The 24192-nt window shown below is 39.7% G+C and overlaps 1 protein-coding gene across 1 annotated transcript in view; it reads right to left on the bottom strand.

Annotated features, from left to right (window-relative positions):
* Window positions 1–23681, bottom strand: part of LOC133977392 (cadherin-22) — an 89405-nt gene extending 65724 nt beyond the window's left edge. The window contains exons 1-2 of the mRNA XM_062415547.1: window positions 23451–23681; window positions 7177–7471 (exon numbers count right to left, since the gene is read on the bottom strand). Coding sequence (XP_062271531.1) covers window positions 7177–7471; window positions 23451–23681 — 526 coding nt within the window. The remainder of the gene's footprint in view (window positions 1–7176; window positions 7472–23450) is intronic.
* Window positions 23682–24192: the final 511 nt, after the last annotated feature.

The raw sequence follows: 24192 nt of genomic DNA, 5'->3' as shown, positions 1-24192 counted from the left end.
ATGCTGTTCAGCTCAAATTTAAGCTTAATTAATTTGTTTCATATTTTCCTTTCAGGATGCAGTGTGTGTTGTCTTTCAAGTACCTTAATGTCCTGTTCTAATTTCAACAATCTATCTCTCTGACCTTTTTTAATTGATGAGCTGTACTGAATAAGACGACCCCTTAAGTAAGCCTTAAAAGCATCCCAGGTCATTCCAACATCATCTATAGAACCTTCATTGCAAACCCAAAAGTCATTCATCATTATTCTGATATATTCACAATAACCCTTATTCTGTAATAATGAGTTGTTTAGACGCCACCTAAGGGAAGGTTTCACTCCTTCTCTGCAAGATAAGACAAACTCTATGGGGGCATGATCAGTTACAACTATGTTACCAATGGAGGACCCAATAGTTTCACTCACCAAAGAGCGAGAGACAAGGAAATAATCTATCCTAGAATAAGTAGTATGTGGATGGGAGAAGAATGTATAGTCTCTTTCTTGAGGATGGAGCAGTCTCCATATATCCACTAGGCCCAATTCCTCTGACATAACATCCACGGCAACATATACAGGGTCATTAGTTCGCCTGGGTTGGGAAGATTTATCCAAAAACACATCCCTGACCTGGTTGAAATCCCCCCCAATCACAATATTTGAATTCCCAATATTTCGCACTTGGTTACAAATTTCATGAAAGAATTCAGGTTGAGGAGAGTTGGGGGCATAGATATTGACCAAAGTAATTTTCTGCCCCTCTAGGCATGCATCCAAAATCACCCATCTACCCTCTTGATCAGCATAATGTTTAAATACCCGGAGATCCAAATTCCTCCTAATCAATATGATCACCCCTCTTTTCCTACTGGAAAATGTACTATAAAACACTTGCCCCACCCAGCCTCTCTTCAGCTTTAAAGATTCTTCTTCATCAAGATGTGTCTCTTGAATAAAAGCAATGTCTGTCTTCTTCTGTTTTAAATATGTCAGGATTTTTTTCCTTTTAACTACATTATGGCAACCCGCTATATTCCATGACACTATTTTACATAAAGCCATGAAGCCATGAAAACCACATTAATGTACCTGGACAACTAGCCCAGAGGACTACAGTTTGTCTATTCCACATTATCATATACCCAGAGGTCATTATAGATTCACAAAACACTAGGCACAACATCTTAAAAAACAACAAAAAAAAAAACAACATGAACAGTAACAATTGGGCAAAACCGAGCCCAGAGTAACATGAATAAAGCTGGTCCGTAGCACTCAATGTTCCCATTAATGGCCTCCCTCCTCACACGTTCCTCCCCCTCCCCCTGTATTAGTATCTCAACAACAAAAAAACGCCGTAAAATTAGGTTAAGTGTCCCGGATCGCACAAATGCACTCTCAACAAAATCACACTGCAGGAAAATCCTAAATCTTCCTGCCATAGACATTCGTCTCCAGCCTTATTTAAGACCAACTCTGTATTTTCTAACACAAATGAAAATAAGAAGCAAGCATAGTTTAGCTCTACACAGTTTGTGAAAAGGCTGGGAATAGCATATAACGTCCGGGAGATAAAGCGGATGTCTAAGCAATAACATACCGTTAGATTTAACTATATATAGTAGATGAATTAACCGCTGTCATCTATGTTGGAAAGCACCCGACCTCCATCCTCATCTGCCGGGTAGTTTGTCGATGCCAGGCCGCCGAGAAACCGCTTAGCCGCTGCTGGAGTTGAAAACTGATGACGTTGATTATCCAAAGAGAAGGTCATGATGGCTGGATAACGAAGAGAGTAGACAATATCGCGTTGTTGTAGCAAGCGTTGTACCTCGTCAAATTTCCTCCGTTTCTCTTGTACCTCCTGCGCGTAATCCTGGAAAAAACGGACCCTCATGTCTTGCCAGATGATCTGCTTCTTTTTCCTAGCAGCAGCTAAAACAGTCGTCTTGGCTTTGTCCCGCAGAAAGCGGACAATGATGTGTCTCGGTCTCGCGGCCACAGCAGATGTTGGTGAAGGGCCCACTCGATGAATTCTGTCCACTTCGTACCAAGCATCCACTTCGATATCCAACGCCTCGCACAGCAGAGTTTTCAAACATCCCTCCAAATCAGCGCCCTCGGTTCCTTCTTTGACACCAGATATTCTGATATTCTGGCGTCGGGAGAATCCCTCCAGAGCCGTCAGTTTCTCTTGCAGCCGTTGGTTCTGCTTCACTGTCATTTCTCACTGAGCTAGCTTTAGCCTCTTCATCTTCCAAATGGGAGATTCTTGTCTCCGCTTCTTCAACCCTAGCGCCAAGATTGTTAACAGTTTCATAAAGAGACTCGATACCACCTTTCACAGCAGTCATGTCATGAGCTAGCTGCTCAAGAATAGATCTTATGGTAGTCAACTCAGCGGCAACGTTGTCTTTAGTTGGACTCGATGCAACAGGTGATTCCGCCATTGTAGATAACGAGTTAGCCTTGGAGTTGTGAGCAACTTTCCCTCGCGAGGTAGCAGGCTGGTTACGCGTGAAATATTGGCTTTTCTGACTCATCCCAATGTACTAGCTCGACCTACACCAAAATAAAACAAATCTATCGACATTAACTTATTTTTTATGAGGGTTTGGGGGAACAACGAGCTCCGCTCCGACTTAAGCAGCCATCCTGGGCGGGTGTACCACGTGACTCCCTTTCAGCCCTATTTCATTCTTCCCTCAATTGTAGAAATCCAGAGACAGATAGGAAGCTTCTGTCTGATGTAAGCCACAAACAGATGTTTCAACCCCCCTCACTCATGCTAATTTTGACACAGAATCGTTCACAAATTCAAAATAAATAAATAAATAAATGTTTTTTTGTGAATGCTCTGATTACTTATTCTTTGATTTTCGAAACAATAGCTTTATGTTGTTGTTGTTGTTATTTCACCAATTAATTTTAGTATTTTAAAAAAGGCCCTTCATAATTTGTAACAGCCCCCTCAGTCACTTTATCTCGGTGCCAAGCCTGTGTGGGTGCAACCATGCTTAACAGTGAACCACAGTCTTGCTATTTGGTGTATTCCAATCACTGTCCACTACACTACTGTGAAAGACACTAAAAACTATAAAAATACAGTACTGATACATGGAATATATTAATTAGTCAAACACATCTGGTCAATTCCTTTTTCAAAATACTAAGCTGTTAATGTTTGTCTCGGTGCTTGTAAAACTACCTCTGATAATGTAAAGGATTGTATGACTGAACTGTAGTGTATCCAGCCAAATAATAGTTGTAATGACCTATGTTGGTTAAAATAAGCGTTTCAGAATTCTGTGTTTTCTCCCTTCACTACTAGCTGGTACCCTTTCTGCCCTCTCCATATTGGCTTCTCTGGGCAATTCATAATGGCCCTAAATAAACTGCATTACCCAGGGGGCACTTTGTAATGCTCACCTGTTCCCGCCTGCCAGCTTTTCTCTGTCAGCACATACTAAAGCTAGTGTATATAGTAAATTATTTTGTACTCTAATAATTGAAATGGCTGTCCCCTTTATTAAATAATATGTTGTGTGAACGTCAGCAATATCTCCTATCTTTAATTCCACGTAGAAATTCATGATGTAATACTTGATTATTTGCTGATGCTGGCCGATGTGAGTATGAGTAAGGGGAGTATGGGCACTTATTTTGTTCTTAGAACACTGACCTAGACTCTGCATTAAATCCATCTTTCACAGACTTGATCATCACGTGTCAGAGGACACAGCCAGCATTTTACAGAGTGACTCCATCCATGTTCTCTCTGTTCTTCCCACATCATGACATACATGGCCCTCAGCAACGTTCATTCACCAAAGCACAAAGAATTTGATTTAAGACTTAAATTTCATTAGCTGCACATTTTCCACAGCACAACACAGAACGCAAACCCTCAAACTTCATCATCTATGCCTCTTTTTATTTGCCCTCACTTCTCCTTTTTTTTGTTTTTTTTTGTTGAGTTAACCAACCCTGAAAAACAAACAGACTATACACAAGTGTTATTTTTGGTAGCAGATGCTGAGCAGACAGATAGACAGACAGACAGCCTCTGCAACGTGAGGGTGTGTATGGGTGTGTATGTGTGTGTGTGTGTGTGTGAGTGTGTGTGTGTGTGTGTGTGTGTGTGTGTGTGTGTGTGTGTGTGTGGTGGTGGTGGTGGTGGTGATGGTGTGGGGGGAGGGTGTACAGGCTGTAAAGCTATGACAACGTGTACTGGGGGGCATGACAGGAGTGATAAGTAAAACTGAATATGCCTCAGGCAGCTGACTACTGATTACTTTCTTACTATTATGGCCTCACGTTTTTCCAAGGCAGTTTGCTGCATGGTGGGCTGTAAAACATCACAGCGAGCATATCACCGGTGTGGCTAATGCTTGCAATCTGCCTCTATCACAGCATAAAACGCAACCAGGCTTCAGATCACAGGGGCTGTGTCTAGATTCAAATGTTCTCATTCCAAAAAGATTTTGAGTAAAAGGTATTAGTAGTGTGTCCATGTGGTAGAACTAACAAAATAACATTAAACCACATGAACTATTTAAAGATGTTTGCATGGTTGTAAATTTCCTCGATTTCCATGGTGCTAATGGACACTATTGTCTGAAAATGCAATGAGAAAATGAACCAACATAATTACTACTCACAGTGACTCACAATTGAAAAAAATAAAATAAAATAAATAAAAAATGTGGATGGTTTTGAGACAATTCAAGGAGATATTGGAATAGTAAAAGCAAACAAACGATTGGAATTAGTGGATTTAGATTCAGTTTTAAAGGATAAGACAGGTGTTTCTTTTTTTTCTGTCAAGAAATTCAAGGGAAATAAAACATCAGTCATGGTTACATAATATAATAATATCATATATTATTTCAAATATTGATAAGTAAGTTGCTATATCAGCTGGGCATTGTAGTTTTTAGCAAACAATAATCAAACAGAAGTGCATAGTGCATTTGTTGGGACTATTTTTAGCTGCAGATTAATAAACCTTGGCAAATGAGTGAGTATTTATGCCAGCAAGATGGGGTATATGGAACTGACTCAAAATAGTGCAACAGTTCCCATGTTCCAGTGAAACAGAGTGGCTCATTGATGTGTTTTTAGTAGGTTTTGGACAACATTAGAGGTAAGTAAGTACTTAATATAGGCTACTTTTTAAAACCCACAGTTACAAAGTGCTTCAAACAAGAAAAATATGAATGAATAAATACATAAAGCAAAATGAATTACAGTAAAAACAAAACAAAAAACCCACAAACAGCACAATGAGAAACAGAACAAAATAGAACAATAAACAAAACATATGACACAGCACAACACAACACAATCAGAAACAGGCCAAACTAAAGCAAACAAAAACATACGACAGGGATGCAGATCTATAAAAAGGCTTGCCTATAAAGATGGGTTTTTGCTGTTTTGGGGACTTGTTAGATATAAACATTTTAAATATTAAATATGGATAGCGTCTGTTTTATATAAATTCTCCATCCATTTTAATGTTCCCTTACCCATCAGTACTTCATGACACACGTGGCAGGAGCAGCAACGTGCAGCAGAGCTAGTGACTGACATGTGACAGTCATGCTGGTCTGTCTGACTCCTTCTTTCTTTTCACTCCCTTTAGTTATTGTCATTGTGCTTGTGACCTTATCACTGAAATGCCAAAAAAAAGGAAAAATAAACAAGAAAACTGCTTGCCTTAGCTGATGTTCAACAGGAGAACAGCAGAAAGAAAGGATTCAGGGATAGAGCATGAGAATGCTTGACTAAGCAGTAGCTGTTACCTCATTAGGGCTACTGCTTCACAACGATGTTTAAAACATGAACTGCACACTCATTTAGTTCGTAATTTGACTGAGGTGCGACAAGGTCGAACAAAGGGGGGCAGCCAAAGTGGAAGGGTTGTGATCATTAAGATTACATTAACTAACATTAACTAAGCATGGTCTCTACGACTACATCTCTCTCTTTCTTTAGGGAAATAATAGGTGTCTTGCGTCCACAGGCTTTGCGTCTTTTTCTAAAATTCTGCATTATTTATTTTCTCTTTATCTCCCCCTGCAACTTTTCTATTGCTCTGTCCCTCACTCTCTCTCTGTCCCTCCCTCACACACTCACTCGCACAGACCCTGTTCAGTTTTAGACAGCACTGTAGGCAGAAATGCCCATAGTTTGGATCATGCTGAGGAAGCAGGAATTAATTCCAATCAGGCTTGAACCGGGAAGAGCCATTCCATTTTGCACCACTCCTGGAGTCACTCAAACAAGAAGCAAACCCCCACCTCTGCTGCATATGCACATGCACACACACACACACACACACACATACCCGTATCGCACACATTGTGAGCACACTTGGTGCTGTGATATCGCTTGACAGCCAAACAGAATTTTGTTTATTAAACATCAGCTGTGTCTTTGACACTAATACCATGCTAATGAAGCCCCCGACACCCTCATTCACCTGTCTTCTCCATTTCCCTGAGAATTTTAAGCAGCCATGGGGCACCGCTAATACTGGTGCTCACAATACATATGTGTTTGTCAAGATTAAAAGCATTGTGGTTTCAGTGTCAAAAGCCTTTCATCAACATGTGCTATACCCTCGCCATTATCTACTCTTGTGAAGCACCTCTCCTCGGCTCCACTCTCCCCTGATTCTCTGCTTCATCATTTGCCTCATAACAGTGTGTCAGAACACAGCCACAAAGCTCATCTGGGAGTAATGCAATTCGTCTACCTCACCTTTCTTTATGCACTGTCTCTTACATTTCCGGTTTCAATCCTACCTACAGGTCATAGCTCAGACACAACCCATATGGGGATTCACCTGAAATGTCCATATCACTATTCTGCATCCCTCCCTCCTTCTCATCCACTGTGAATTCACTGACTCCACATCTATTTTCATCTAACATCTCCTGTCTGCTCTTTCCTATTTCCATCTTCACAATGGGAGACAATTTTTGCATATTGCTCTGCTTGGCACTTTCTAGCTTCCCCTGAGCCGAGAACAAAACATTATGTTACAGACCCTACTTTTGCCTCCTGAAAATAGCTGTGATATAGCTGGTAATGCAACATGTGCACCTTTGGGCCATTCTGAGCCCAAAGCCTGAAACAGCTGTCTAGATGGTCCCTATCTGACTGCACTACATGTTTCTTGTCTTACCTATGGGTGACAATTCCGCCACACTGCCGATATAGGGACCCTCCAAGAATTTGGGCTCACTGTCGTTGATGTCCTGGACCTTGATGACAAACTCTGACTCTGGTTCCAGAGGGATATTGGAGAGTCGGTCCCGGGCCTGGGCTCCCAATGTGTAAAAAGCCTTCTCTTCACGGTCCAGTCTCTCTGTAGCATGGATGTCTCCTGTAAGCTCATCGATGATGAAGATGGTGCCTGCTCCTTCTCCAGAGATAGTGTACTTGATGTTGCCCTCACCTTCGTCTGAATCTGTATGAATCTGTAAATCGATGCAAAATAGATACAATTAGTTTCCTTTTTCAGACAATGGTTTGTAAGTGTTAAGTGTTAAAGTATTCTAATTGAAACTGTTTTGTGATACTACATTTGAAGGTAGGTTAAGAAACACTGACTAAAAGATGCATGCTTTCAACCTTTTTTTTATTTAAGTATTTTGTATGAGGTTGAATGTTCACCTCAATCATGATGATCATGGGGGTCCATCACATGACGCTGTAAACCATCCTTGAACCAAAACAGGGTTTACACATCATCCGCTTTCTATCATATGGCAGGACTGTCACTCTCAGGTGACATGATTACACCTGAGCCAGCTCCATTTACTGAAGAAGACTGATATATCGGATTGAAAGTTCAGAAAAACTACAACACTGACCTTTGAGTTGAGATTATTTGTCACACATTTACCATAAAATCTTCTATTTAGTTTCAACAGCTATGAATTCTGTAATTGATAGTTTGGTCATCAGCCATGACCAAAAGACATTAGTATTTCTTTGACCCATTCCCTTATCCTCATTCTCTCCAATGGTATTTGAAGCTTCTCCCCCGAGCTCCCTAAAGGCCAGTCATCATCGTTGTCGTGATAAAAAAAAAAGACACCACAGTTCTAGTGATGATTTACACCTTTTCTGCACATTGTGCCCTTCACAGGGTGTGACGCCCAAATTAGGAGATCAAAGTCATTTCAAAGATTGTTAAAGGTAGAGACATAGAGGTGCCGTGGCTGAAAAGTGAACTTAAAAGGGCTCTTATAAATCAGCACTATAGTTCCCCCCTAATGTGATTAGAAGATATTCCAGAGGCAGCAATAGGAGCAGCATCAGTCCCCCATCCCAACCTCCCCTTTGGCTATTTAGTGTGCACTAGACCTGCTCTCTCTCTCTCTTTCTCTTTCTCTTTCTCTTTCTCTCTCTCTCACCTTCTATCTGAAATTATAATTCAGAGGTGCCTATACAGTGTAACTGTGGTTCAATCTACTGGGCAGACCAGGGGAGAGGGGAAATCGCCCTGGCCTCCCTGGTTAATATTTTATAAAGGCTTAATTAAATACAGGCTTCTATCACCCTCGCGGGGTTTTTCATTAAGTATTTGTCGTAAAACCGTGGAATAATGCAAGCCTGTGCCTTGGTATTGCTTCCCTCATCCATTTCACCCTCGCTTTTTATCTGTCTGTTTTTGCCTTTTCTCTCCATTCTGAATCATCCTGAAGACAAATACATGAACAGTCAGAGAAAATATACTGCCAGATACTTTGGTGGTATCAATATTTCAGTTATAATAAAAGTAGTTTCATTGGTCCACACTGTGAGAGTTATCCAATAAAAGTGTGCATACTCATGTGCCACTGGATGTTTCCCTCAGACACTCTCTCTCTTACCCTCTCTCTGTATTTCCAAATTAGATTCTGCAGACAAGAATGTGTGTGAAATGTTGTCATCATGTGTTAATTCAATTGCATAAAGGCTGGCACCATGCATGCTAGTTCGTACCTACTGTACATGTGCGCACTGAACCGCACACACTCCTACCTACTGTGCATGCTCACGCACACAAACACACACACACACACACACACACAAATACCTGGTGAGTTCATCATTCTGCTGGGGTGATGCAATTTCTCCCCCCTCAGGCTGGATATACCCATCCGTCTGTCAGTCTATCCTCACTGGAGTGATTCAAGTTGGCAGCTTAAAAAAAACACTCACTACGCTTAGCTAAGTTGTTCTCCACAAACTAAAGGTCAGAGCCAGGCCTCTACTTGCTTTGCAAAAAAATAAGCAAGAGTACAAATGTGCCTTTGCCAAATCCATGTATTTGAAAAAATAAAAAAAGATGGAGAGAAAACAAACTCATAATTATGAATCATAGCTGCTTCATTGGTCAAAACTGTCATGCCTCTCGCTGTGTTCTTTGTGTTAAGATTATGCAGCTGAGCCATCCGATGAATATAGTGATATGATGAATAGTACACGGTTTCGTCTGTCTCAGAATAGACTGTTTTCAGGGGTGACTACGCATTAGAATGTTCGGTACTCCTAAAGTAAAATAAAATGAGTCTCTGTTACCTTAATAGACAGATATCGATGTGTTTTCCTATTATTTTTGACTATTAGATAAAAAAAATGCCTATTATGATTCAAACCCAATTAACAAAACTTGTTAAAAAATAATTGTATTACAACACTGAAATGTGGGGAGGGAAGTGAGCTTGAGAGAGAGGGGGGCTGGGGTGTATGCAAGGGTCGCAAGAGCAGGGCCAGACGGAAAAAGGATGCTGCAGTTGTAATTCAAAGTGTTTATGATATTCACCAGAAATAAAAAGGCTTTCATTTTATGATAAATCATAGGAAGTCCGCTCTCCTATTTACGCTACCTTCAGAGCGGAGCATTCAGGCACATTCAAAACAATGAAGTGTAGCTCATTTGCAAGTCAGAATTGTAAAATATAGCTAGCTGCCGTGGATGAGGGCTTAAGTTTATGTAATTATGTAATGTAATTTAAGTTTATGTTCTACTTGTCCAACTGTTGTCATTTGCCAGTTGCCATTTAGCACATTCAGAGAGGATCTGAATTGCTATTTATTTTTATTTTCAATTCTTATCATTTTGGCACTAGAGAATGTCCCTTGGCACTGGCTAAAACCTCTTAGGGGCATCAAAAATTCCTCCATGCAGGAAAAACCCTGGAGCACCCCACCTCTTTTGGGCCTGACAAGGGGTGGTGTTTGGGCTTGGTGTAAAACAGTCCCAGCGTCAAGAGGGGGGCACCGCCCCCTCAGTCAAAACGTAGTATTTTCATTTAAAAAAATATATATTATTATTTTTTTTTATTGTTTTCAGTCTATGATGTGTTCAAAACAACCCAGAACTCGGAAAAAACTCCACTGACTTGTTAAAACCAAAATGAACAGTTGTACAAATCCAAATTCAGAGTTTGTCCTTAAATTGAACCCATCACATAGTTTACGTTACGTCGTCAGTGCATCATCCCGCCCGATCCCGCCGCAAGGAGAAAAACAAACAAACGAGGAAACACAGGTTTTCTAGAGCAAGCTAGGAGCTAAATTTTCATTCAGGATGGACATTCGCAAATGGCTGAAAAAGCCAGAAACTACACCGTCGGCATCCCTGCAGCCTGGCAGCAGGAGCACCGGAGAAGCCGAGGAGCACCTGCCGAGGCCAGGTACGTGGAAGGAGCCCGTCATTGCACTCGCAGCAGCAGTGTGGTTTACCAGAGGACCTCAGAGTTGACAAGCCAGTTCAAGTTCTGAAAAACAGGTTCACAGGCCGGGACGAAAAGAAAGTGACTGTGAATCAACTTCTTGCAAAGGAGTCCAGAGTATTCAGTGCCAGTGGTAATGACACACACTAACATTCGGGGCATCAACTGCTGTGTGCGAAAACTCATTCTCCACGTAAAGAACGTATTTACTGAGCACAGATGCAGCATGTTTCATAGACGGAAAGTCCATATCATCCAGCTAGCATTTGTGAATGACCTCAGTCGGAAATTCAAAGATGAATGGGAGGAGATGCTGTTAAGGAGGTTCCACTCGTCAGGAAAGAGGAGACTGCAACTCTACTGAAGGTAAGAGCTGGTTATTTTATCATTTGTATTGTTGCTACTGTTTGTGTTTGTTAGCAATGTGGTTATTGATCATATGTTGTTGGACATATTAGATCAGCGCCGTCTGATCTTGTGTAGTCTGATTTTATGTTGCACTGGGTTACCTGGCTTGTTTCTTGCTTCTGATTGGCTAGTGCGGTTATTCGGGATTTCATCTGTTTCTTAATGGTCGGGTTACAATGAACGTTGTGTTAGTAAGGCAGGTATATTTACTTAGAGGCAGTGTGTTATTGTAACTTGTTTCTTATCACGGTAAAACTTATGAATTGGTGTATCTATGTGGCTTAGATAAGACTGGGCTGCATACGTTTTCTAATACTATGCATTACGTCATCGCCCCCCCTCGGTTTTCTGTACTGAGCTGGCGCCAGGACTGGTGTAAAACGGTTTTAGCGGCCAGATCAGTAGTTTTAAGGGAAGAGTATAAAGCTATATATATATATATATATATAGACCCACAGAAGCACCATACATTTTAAATCAATACACCACACATAATTTAAATTCTGATGATCAAACACTCCTCCTGCAGGCTAAAATCAATCATAAAAGGTTTGTTGATTCTTCATCGACAGAACAGCAGCTTTAGTCAGCTTGAATTCAGTTACTAAAAATAGTTTCTACTGTTGACCCATTTTCACAGCTGGAGAAACAAAAAGGAAAAAGTGCCCACATGTGTAGCAGCAGGTACCCAACAGGTGACCTACAAAAAAACACAGAATATCGCGGATTTCAGGTGTTTATAAAAAAAAAAAAAAAAAAAAAAAAAAAAGTTTTAATCATCTGACCTCTGCACCGCATCAATCATTTCCGGTTCTTTCCAAGTCAGCGTAGTGTGCTGGCTCTGTTTTGTGCGCTCATTTCAATTTATCTTGTGATTGATGTCATTTCTGACCTGTCACAGGCTGTCTTGCTCATAGAGTCGAATCACTAAACCTGGGGGATTGAATTAGCTAACAGCTAAAATAATAATAATTAATATTAATAATCCTGCGGCTTACCGGATCTGACCAGAGCAAAGGACTTTTCACCCATGCTATTTTCCCTGCTAATCCAAACAGCCTACTTGCACAAACTTTCATGTTACCATTGAGTTACAGGAGTGACTTGTTGGAGCAACTTCCAGGACATGGTTGGAGGAGTCTCACAGGATACAACTAACATTAGGGCACCAGGGTGACATGCAGACTGAAGTCTCAATCATTGGATTCATGGAAGACATCAACGCTAAACTAAGCTACATTGTTGTAAGTCTTGCTGCTGTTTGATAACTATGCCACACAGGGGCGGTTGCTCTGAGACAACAAGGGAAGCTCACCTTCCCCTAAAATTTAATCAAATAAATTGTCACAACTGTTATATTGAATTCACACTAAAATTATAATTTACATCAAATCTGCACTTGAATGCGATTTTACAACTATGTCATCCTGTAACCAGCTGTTTTTTGCCGACGCTGTTATTTTCCGACGTGAATTCCCTATCACACACTGGCAGTCCGCCGCAGAATCAGAGTTTCAATGGTGTTCAATGAGGCTTCTCCCAACAGCTGTTTTGGGCCACGGCGGGACGAGCCAGGATAAGACGCTGACTGGATAATGCGACAAACTCGTCCCGCCCCTGGACTCTGCTGCTGTATGATGATTGGAGGAAATGTTTGGAGGGCTCAAAGCCCTTGATAGACAGCTTTGGGAAGGCTGACTCTTGTGAGTCTAGTTTTGCCACTGTGGCTTGACTTTCTCGCTATATCCGGCGACTTTCCAACTCTTCTTAGCGACTTTTTTTCTCAAAAGCGACTATTGACTATTTTGAAAATCTTTTTCAGTTGTGTGTTGCTGTGGTTCTATGGCATAGATGAAGCATACAACAGCCTCAATTAAACACTTCTTTTATTTGTAACTGCCTCGCTTCGATATGACAAGTTTTATGATGAAGACGTAAAGTGAGCTTCCCCTGTTCCCCTGCCACTGCTTGTTTTTTGCTGTTTACTCATCTCTATGTATGGTTTAATGCTGCTGGTTGGTTTGCCTGCTCTGTGTGGTTATCAGATGCTGGACTAACATCATTTGTTGCTTAGAGTGTAGACACATTTGCAATTTACTTGCTTCCTACTGGATTAGACCACCAATTTAAATAATAAAAACACTATCCTACTTGAGGTTTCATCTTAGGGCTGCTACTGTTGTTTTCTTTACCAATTAATCTACTGATCTTGATTAACTGATCAATCATTAACTCTAACTTGGACGCACATTTACTAATCCTACCATAGTGAAGTGACATAAGCATGAACTTCCATACTCCGACTCTGATTGGCTTGACCTGCCACTGACCTTTCTGACGTGGCCCTCACCTAAAGAACATTATGTTTTTGCCACTTTTGTAGATAAAGGAGATGTGAAGGCGGCTAGCAATCCAATCAGAGTGTAACACTTGCTGTAATTTAATGCCAAGCCTTGAACAGAATAAACACTTTTTGAAAGAGTAGTATGCCATGACTAAACATAATGATAACACCAAATTTCCCCTTTCAATGATCGATGGGTAGACTGTCATTAATTCATTAGACTTCTTCAGTTATATGATGGATGCTGATGCTTATAAACAAACATATTTATTCATGAATGAATGAGTGAGTGCACAGCGTGGCTAGAAGTGTGTGACACATTTCTGGAATAAAGTGGGGCTATATCAAACCAAGACGTTGAAATTAGGTTTTGCTCGCTGGGTTTAATTAGGTATGTTAATTGTGCAGATGATCTGCTCAATTTTATGTGGATAAGTAGAGGTATTCAGTTAAATTGTATTTTCCTCATTTACCTTTGCTTAAATTATATCTTAATTTCACATATGAAATGGTCCAAAATCATATTTTTTAAACATACTGCTGCCTAACTGAATCTAAACAGCACTTAAAATTAGTCCATCCCACACTTTTTGAGCCAAATACACAGTTGATCACTATAACGTGATCGCTATGAGATGTTTCCACTGCACATGGTTATTATAGGATATGCTGGGTCAGGCCACAGGTCTTATGTTGACCGGTAGGGTCGGGTTGTGGAAATAATTGGCAGACTCTGCCCACAGGAACATAGGAAACTATTTCAGAAACACAATTCACCTCTGCACTGTCCACTAGTTTGGACACAACTAATACCGCTATGGGTGTAATTATTACATGAACGAACAGCAGAGATGTGGATTATACTGTGGCAAATTTAGAATTTGTTTGCTTCAAATTTGAGATGTTTTAAGGCACATTGTGGTTCTTTTTTTTTGCATCACCATTGGAAACAAGCATTTTATGGCCACTGCAGGGGGGGGCAGCAGACCAGCAGAGTGTTGCTTTAACACATATCCATGCATGCGTGTAAGCTTTTTTACATATTACACACCCAATGTCATATGAAGGAGTATGCATTCAGAATGAGGCAAAGCAATGTTGATGTGTTCTGCATTTTGTGAAGTACAGTTGATCACTTATGAGAACACTTTAACGTTGTGTTACTATTTCAGATTTAATACTGATTCAGTTATAAAATACGTTCTCATGTGTAAATTGATATACTGGATGCTATAACTCCAGTTTAATTACGCACTCAAACTGTTTAAAGCCATGATAGTCAATATTTGTGTGTGTGTCAAATGGGTCAAATGACAATGTCTAATGTGAAGGTTGTTACTCATAGTGACAAACCAGCAGAGTTATTACCCAACTCTACAATTCCTGTTCAGTCTTACTGCTCTTATAAGTGTTGATTCCACTTGTATAGCAAACAGCTCTTTTAAGCAGAGAGGCTCTGTTAAACCCACAGTACACTACCTGCCCAGCACCAAACAACAGGAGTTAACAACCATCAATGCAGATAATTCAGCAGCTAAAGAGCTAACTCTCTAAGGAGTTGATGGAGATCACTAATAGAGTGCATATCAGACTTTTATTTGCCCAGTGGCCAAAAACATAATACAAAACAAATGCTGAGGTTATAGATTTTCACTCAGGTGTGTAAATATGCAACTGTTTGCTAACAAGTTTACATCACTGTTGTGTTTGTCCCTCATCTAAGGGGTCGTTTCATGACAAGTATGAATAGAGGTTACAGCCACCAATAAACTCTCTAAACATACTGTACATACAGGGTGTGAATACAGTATTAAGATAAAACCTCAAAAAAGTCCTTCAAACATACTACAATATTTTTAGTTATTGTATGTATTTGCCACCGTAGTATAGCAATTGTTATGTTTCAGTTTCTAGCTTTAAGTTAAACTTAAAGCTGTAGCAAGCAGTAGTTAGCAGTGCCTGAGGGTTTACAGTGGCAAGCTGTAGGGTGACTCACGGGAGAGTGAGGTTGTTGATGCCCTGTCAAGTTCACCTTTGGGTAATAACAAAGAGTCCAGCTGTCACTGTAGACTAACTTGCTGAAGGGGATGACATGTGACTCACAGGGAGTGATGGAAAGTTTCCTTCTTATTTGGTAGTCAGCTCTTTTGAGTTTGTACGTTAAAAGTGAGTTTAAAAGGAACAAGGGGGTACATTTAAAGGTATAAACTAAGTAAATTGTTTAGGCTTAGTAATAACCGGCTTCACATGGAAGAAGAATAGAATAGAATAACAAGATATTAGTGAAGCAGTATTTTACATTTTCAGTGGAGATAGCAGAATGCGGAATACACTGAATCCTTGGTTTATTGAGGGTTTCAAAGCGAGAGCAAATTGGCTGTCTTATATTTAAGTCTGTGTAATCAGGAGAAGGCCTGCCACATTTCACTGCAGCTTGTCAAGCTCTCTGATCTTAACAGCTTCAAAGTGTTAACAAGGTGACTGTATCAGAGACGGCAGAGGTGAAGACAGCTAGGGTGTAAGAGGGGTACAGACCACGGGAGACAGAACCAGAGACAAGAGGGGAGAGTAAATTGTGGCAAAGCAAGTGAAAAGAGAATAAGAAGAAAGTCAGAAGGAGAAGAGAAATTAAAATGCGGGGGTTGATGGTTCTGGGATGGGACAGGGAGGGATTTGAGGCAGAAGATGGGACTGAAAGATAGAGGATGAGAGAAAAAAAGAGAAAATTCAAAGAACACAGGAGTAGAGAGAAGAGGAGAATAACATAAAAAGTAATTAAAAGATAATTCCCAAAAGGTGCAGAAAAAACAAAATGGCCTTCTCCTCCTCCCTAAAGGGAATTGCACAGACTCTGTTTTGTTTCCATTTCCTTCGATCTTAAGCTGTTTTGTTCCTCTTTGATGACAGCCTTCTGATGTTGTAACTCTTGGACCTGGATTTGACTAATTATATTGGATCATTACGATGATGAAGTACTTTAATAAGCATGGTGCATTTTTCTGCTGTCTGATTGACTGGCCAAACACCTTTTTCATCTTATTCATAAACACACACAAATGGAATTGACATCATGTCACAATTTTCTTCTATTTCACTCTTGACAACCTGTTGTTTTAACTAGCATTTCAGAAAACAAAACAGACAATACAAAACAGCATTCATTTACAACTTAGTGAGCTTTATATCATATGCCCAACCCTATATATAACCTGCTATGCCCAAAATCAGAATTGTAGAATATGGTATGCATTAAAGCAAACTGATTCGTCATAAGGATGTATTTTGGTGAAAAAAAAAAAAAAAAAAAAGTTGAGGCCATCTGTTTCACTTAGCTTCAAACTGAAGGCTGGGAGTTTAAAAAAGGACAAAAAAGCACCTTGGACATGCACTGTCTAAGAATTTTTTCAGTGTAGGAGTGTAGAGTAGAGAGTTGGAGAGATAAAAAAAAACCCACAATGAAACTGTCCACAAACACTCAATCTATACCCTTTGTGTTGCAGAAATATGAATGCATGTGCACATGCTACATCCAACTCACACACACTCACACAATGGATTTATTCCTGTCAGCTTTTGTCAAAATACAGAAGAAAGAAACATGACCAAGGGGGAACAGTGTGTCATTTTTGCCTCCTTTACAACCTCACAACAGCCATTTAGGATTATCTGGGCTTAACAGCAACTCTGTCTCTTAAAAAAGTCCACTTCCTGTGTGTTTCTGATCCCCCTCCTTTCATTTCAAAACATTTCTGAAAAACAGTTGGCAGGAAAAAATATGGTTGTCGGATCATTTAAGTCCACGAAGATTCATTATCTAAATGTACTGACCAAAGCTGCCAGTTTAATGTCATGTGAGTGACCATTTTATTGGTAAATCTGATTTCATTAGCAGAGTAGTAGCAGCCACAGTGTGAGACAGAGCAAGCTTGGCAAGTTTGCTGAGTTGAGCTGAAGTAATATAAAAAAAGAAGAAGCTTGTTGCAATTATCCAGTACTGAAGCACACTGCTTGGCTTTAATCCTCTACTGCTCAAATTAAAGTGTTGATACCAAAAATCCAGCAGAGTCCATCTGTGTGTGAGTGTGTACGTGTGGTGAGAGAGTTACACACAGACATATAGTCACAGCCACACTCTCACACGCACTGTTAATAGCGCTGATAGCACTGCCCAGTGCCCTAGACACATGAAGTGCAATAACTTTAGATAATTTTATTAATAAAATCATCTCTCTTCTGCCTCCTGCTGCGTCACTCCCTCGAGCTCCCCTCAGCCCTTTTATATCAGTTCACTGCCTTCCCTGGCGCCCTGTCCTGTAATGAATCACAAGTCAATGTATGAAGCCTCTTCATTCCCAATCTGCCTTTCCATCCCTCTTTCTCTCTTCCTTCCTTCCCTCGTGCATCTCTCATTCTCTCTTTGTCTATCTGTCTGTCTCTCAGCAGACAGACGGCACTGCCTGTTGGCCTTGTTGTTGTGTCTCCACAGCAGGAATGCAGCACAATCACAATGGCAGACGGATAATGGCCAAGGGATAATTAACACCCTCCTGCAGGGAACATCTTCATTCATTTGTAACAATAAGGAGATCAATATATGCAGATGCAATATTAGCTGGTCAATTGCCATGTCTAAATGATTAGAAACAAGGGGGATCACATGATTGATGTGTGTGACTCATGGCTGAATCTCATGCTGTCTGCATTAATATTCCCTCTTTTCATGTCACGTCCCATGTAAGGCAATTGAATCGTACATGCTGTCCACTCTCATCAACTCACTGAAGTTCATTTGAGAAACAGCTGATGAATAGGATGTGAATGAGAAGAGTGGAGAAAGAAGGTGAAAAATATTCCCGAATGTACACATGGCACGGGGATGATAGCAAACAGATATGATTTGACATACACTCATTATCTTTTATTAGATTCAAAAAAATAACATTCAGTGATCACAATTTTTAGTGTCAAGACATTGCCCTCAACATGAAAGAGAAGGGCATTGCTCAGTCTGTCATCACTGAGTAATGCAGCTTTTCAACCAGATAGTTCAAGGAACTACAGAGCCACAGGAACTAAACGAGGAACTAGAAGTCACTTTTGCGCATTCCTGTTTATTTCCATTGCAGAACTGTAAACTAGGCCTGTCACGATAACTACTACTACTATATTATATAATTGTCTATTGTTGTTAAATAATTCTCAGATAATTGTTATTATATCAGATAATAATTGTTAAATAATTGTCTCAGAACTAACCGCAATAAACAATAATATTGTCATTTGAAGATCATTTTATACCACTGATATAATGATAATATAATGGGGTAATAATGCTAAGGGGGTGGAGGGTGGGGTTGGAGAGTGGGTGCTACGCCTCTGTAAAAACACAGACTGCCTTTATTGACCAGGACAGGCAACTACTTGCTTAACCAATGTGACATGAGTAGCCTCAGTTGCTATGTGTGGCAATAGTGAGGTACAAAAAAAAAAAGATCAAGGTCGTGTCCATGTGTCATACGATAAGTCGATATATAGACATGATGATGTTGAAAATGACGTTATTGTATAATTACGTTATTGTACGAATTATTGTGACAGGCCTACTGAACGACTGAACAACATTGACTCATCCTTTTTGTGTTGCAAACTACTGTTACTGCAATGGAGGAATGCAAAGAGGACACACACAGGTGCCTGTCTACAAAGTAGCAACAATCTGCAAAGTGTTTTAGTAACAAATAGCAAATTATGTTTTGTTGACACTGTCTTATTGCTTACTAACTGAAAAAAACTGTTCCTTGTTCAGTTCCCCTAGTTCCAGGAAGAAATCTGTTTTCCTAAAATGACACAATACAGTGATGAGCAATAACATCCTTTTGACTAATTTAGCAACAGTACTTAATTATAGAAGTTTGGATCATAATGATAAGGAACTTTCTTCAGAAATGATGGTTCATTTGGCAAATCAGCTAAATTTTGTGTCATTGTAATGATTAAAATGTATAGTACCATAAAATGTCCTAATCTAGATATAGACTCTTTTGAGACTGTCTGAGCAGAATACTGAGGTTCTTTTCAGCCTGTAGTCGATACTTTTGGTTCACCTTTTGAAAACTGTTCATGTGAAACACTTGCAGGAAATGCTCAGTTAGCATTAAGAGATGGCTAGTGGACTTCTGCAGTTTTCAGATTTTCTACAGCACAACAGAGCAAAGTGGATCACATTACAATGAGGCTACTGGTGTGTAAATGGAAACTAACACAGAAACAGAGGGAAACACAATTCAAAATCACATTGACTCTTAAGTTACACAGGAGATGCTAAACTACTGACAGCTAAATGTAGACACACTTTTAATCATGGCAGGTTCTGCTCAGTCTCACGCACAAGGTCAACCTTGTCATGCCATGCCTTGCCACAGCAAAACTATGCAACACTGTGTCAGTGAAAAAATGACAGCATTGTCAGAGAATAAAAAAAATCAGACCTTTACATTTTGAATGGTTGAATGGTTGCAGTGGCAAATACTTTTTACTGCTTGTTTATTGGTAATACGTAGAGCAACTTTCACAGTTCTTTGCAGAATTCCAGTGGGACTTGATATTGATCTCTTCTCAGTCTTAAACCCATAATGTTATGGCCTTGACCTCAAGAGCTCTGCTGTTTTAATGCAGGTGCGTTACAGGCAGAGGCATGAAAGGAAGTTCAATACAATTATTATTTAACAATAAACATAGACTCTACTGTGAGTGATGTTCTGAACAATCATGCACAGGTACCTTCATCAAATCTTCCAATACTGCACTGGACACTAGCAAAATAATAACAATTGTGTATTTTGCCTAGCACCAAATTGCTTGGTTAAGTCATGTCTATACAGTTCAAAGTATTAGGAGCTCAATCAAATAACACCAGTCAGTTTCCTTTTGATAATCAAAATAATTGTATGTGTAATCTAAATTGAAATGATTATAGGGATCTTTATGTAGAGCTGTGAGTTTGTGCAGACACATAAATAAACAGACTCTTGCTTTACAGTATATGCACTTCAGTAAGCCAACTTACATAAAATAGATTATTATGAAAATGTCGAGTATGTGCAGCAACAATGTTTGGTATGTTGGCTCTGACCTTGATGTGCCGCACAGGGAGACATAAACTCACTGTAACCTTTTCAGTCAATGTTGTAGATAGATATAAATATATGCAACAGACAATAGGAATGGAAGCACATCTCATTGTCGTACAAATTACTATAATTGCAGAGAGATTTTATTGTCTTCTGAAACAACTTGCGTGCGTCACTATGTATGAAAACCATGTTTACAATAATTGATGTCTTTCCTCCTTTTACAAAATGTCTGCCACTGAAGGCATATTTGTGTTGCTGTATATCTATATTTGAATGCTGCATATTTACATCATGGGACTCTACTCCTCAAAGACAATAACAGCTTTCTCTTGAGAGGAATTGATCGGGACTATAATTCTGCTCATTAGAAAAATGTCTGCTGCGACATGGATGAGAGGAGCTGATGTGATTAGACATGACTCCAACTACTAATGCGTTCATCCTGATGACAAAAGCAGAAATTTGGAAATTCATCATACAAAATGCCTTTATTTATTGTCTTGATTAAAGTCGCTGATGCTGCTCTGCTAAAGTGTTATGCTTTTTGCGTAGACATGGGGAAAGTATGCTGAGTCCAGGGCTGCCAACTTTTGACTTCAGCATGGTGTGACATTTGTTCCTGTGGAGGGGACACATCTTTTTGCTAATTTGTATTTATTGGGTAGCATTTTTGATATGCACTTCCAACAACCCTACTTTAGTCTCTCAGGTTTATCCAAATTGAAGTAAACAAGTATGCATGGCACCTGATTATGCTTTAAAATGGGGTAGGAAACTTGGAAAGATGCATAGTTGGTGGATGGATCTGGGCATGCATTACTACACCACCTGACCTCTTGGATTAAGTCAAAACACAGCCATCTGCACTAGTCTAGATAAATGAAATTGTGGGTGCTATTAAAACCAAGAATGTATCAATAACAGTATATGACTGGCTGGATCAGGACAGGAAATGATTATCAGAACAATGACTATTTCACATTGGAAATGTTTTTCATCCTATCTAACCCTGCTTCACCTGAAAAACAGCCCTAGCTAACCTGGTGTGCTGAGCTCAGAGTTACACTGATTTGAGCCAGTTGTGGTGAAGCAGGGTCTCTTATTTGACAATGAGATTTGAGAGATTAATTTGAGAGAGTTTAGGGTGTGTTGGCAAACCTGTAAGATGTAACATTATATTACTAGATTTCAGCAACGAGGTACTTAAATTAATGATTTTGCATAGGCATACTGATCTGAAAACCCATTATTTGAAATTGCAAGTAAGTTTCAGAGGGACAGAGACGCAAAGCGTCCCCGTAACCATAATAACTCACTATCCCTCCTGCCTATGTGCACACAGTGCGAGAGGAGAGGGAGGGACGCTGTGCTGCTGCCAGAAGAGCCAATGACTGAGATTACTCTGAGCAGTATGCATGGGAATAAATTACAATATAGTAATAGATGTGTGTGTATTTCTTGCTTTCCCCCATGGTCTCAATAACTCGCTTTTGCACGATGTTGCTATTGTGCTGTGCTGCTCTGTCCGTGCACTGTTAGTGTCCTCTTTTTGCCGTTGTAAATTTGTTATTCATTGTGTGAGAAAATGGACATGTGGTGTAATAGCATGTGCAAAGTGTCAATTGTGTGAGTCTCACGTTCAACGCGAGAGAGTTGGCAGGTAGCGAGTCTCTACTGCGTTTTGCTGTCATTTTTGGTTGCACTAGCTTCTCTGTCCTCTCCTCTGCTCTATTTGACAGTGTTTGTGTTTAGTTTAGTTTGTAATGTATATTAAAATTTGGCAACATCTTTTAAAGTTAGCTACTGGCTCACACTAGCTCCTCCTCTCAACCAGCAGCAGAGGGAGGAGGAATGAATAACTGATGTTTGTTTTCTTCATTCTTTCTAACCTTCACTCAGTATTTTGATGTCAGGAGTATTATTCATTTTACTGACATTCTCCACATTTCCAGTAAGATATTATTGAATTTATAGTGACTTTGCTGATGGATACATTGTTGCTGCTGTAGGAACAATATTGTCATATTTAAAATATAAATCTACTCTAATCCTGTTTTGAATTCATTCTTTTTTAAAGAGATAGCTTAAAAAACAATTCTACCGTAACAAAAAAGAACCAATGAGAGTACTGATAAAGAGCCAGACTGATAATAGTAGGCCTATGACTAAAATAAAGATACCCACCAAAACCTCTGTGGGTCTAGCTCTTGAACTGGGTTATTTTATTTGATGCTGTCTGCCAGACTGCTGCAGTTCTGATTATTTAATCAACTGGATAGCACCATAAAACAAAAGCAATCATCATATCAGCAAAATAAAAGAAAAAAATGCAGCCAGTGTTGTATTAAACACCTTAGCTATGGATAAATGTCCTTCTGATTTTTTTCAAATAGCCTCAGACTTTTTCATTTGTAGGCCACTCTTGTTTTCCATTGGAACAATTAATAAGAGTGCTTCTTGTTTGGCACAAGCACCAAATTAGTGCTTTCTTATTGGCTGCTGTTTGTGATCAATAACAAGACCTAATTAAAGTTTGAATTTCAAATTTCTAATCACTGCATTTGTTTAACACTCATAAATATAATTTCTATTCTCATGGCTGTTTTGCTCCCTCAGAAACTAATGATAATTATAGTTCAACTGTCCAGTTAAATCAATTCTGCTATGTGGAATCCAACTCCATGCTTTTTTAATGATATAGCACAGAATAATAATCAACATTAATATTTATGGAACACAATTAGCCGACATTTTAATTGACGGGGCCTGGATAATGGATGGGGGGGTCGCTGGCCCAAACAAGGTTAAGAAACAATGTATTACATTATAGAATTAAATTTCTTACCTTTCCGACATATAGTGGCTCTGTGCCTGTGTACTCCTCCACCACAAAGAACTGGTTCCAAACCCATCCTCTCTTAACTCGTTCAAGCGATGAAGGTCCTTGGTCTTGTGTATTGGCTTCTGAGGTCAAACCACTAGTCCTTGAGGCTTCACACCAGCCAAAACTACAGCAGTTAAGAAGGCCCAATCCTGCCAACAATGTCCAAGCTCCTGATGTCCAAAATGGAGCCATTTTGATTTGTTTGTTTGTTTGTTTTGTTTTAAATTAAGAAAAGAAAAAAAAGAAAAAAGAAAGGAACCCAATCTGGGTCTACATGTAATATAACAATTGCATGCAGACAGTAAGAGTCTTCAGGTTGTAGTTTTACACCAAATAAAACTCCACCAAAGTGTCTTTGTGTGAGAACTTGAAAGTTAATCCATGGGATCTTGGATCAATCTAAAGTTATGTGCTGAATAAAGGGTAGGTCATGAAGCATATCGGATTCCTACCACCTGCTGAGGACTTGTTTGTATTGTAACATGGCCAGTCATTATGATTCCATTACAGTATTTGCCCCACTTAATACAGTTTCTTTTTTTCATAACATGACCTCACATGCCGAAACAGACTTTGGAAAATGTCTTTTAAGTGGAATTTTTGAAGGCAACAAAAACAAAAGGCTTTAATAGAATGACTCACTGCTCAGTGGGGTAACTAGAAGGACATGGAGATACAATGGCGTGGAAAAGCATGCCTGTGA

The sequence above is a fragment of the Scomber scombrus genome, chromosome 3, assembly GCF_963691925.1.
Source record: "Scomber scombrus chromosome 3, fScoSco1.1, whole genome shotgun sequence".
Classification (NCBI taxonomy): domain Eukaryota; kingdom Metazoa; phylum Chordata; class Actinopteri; order Scombriformes; family Scombridae; genus Scomber; species Scomber scombrus.
Note: the sequence above shows the minus strand (reverse complement) of the source record. Positions and strands in the feature narration are given on the sequence as shown.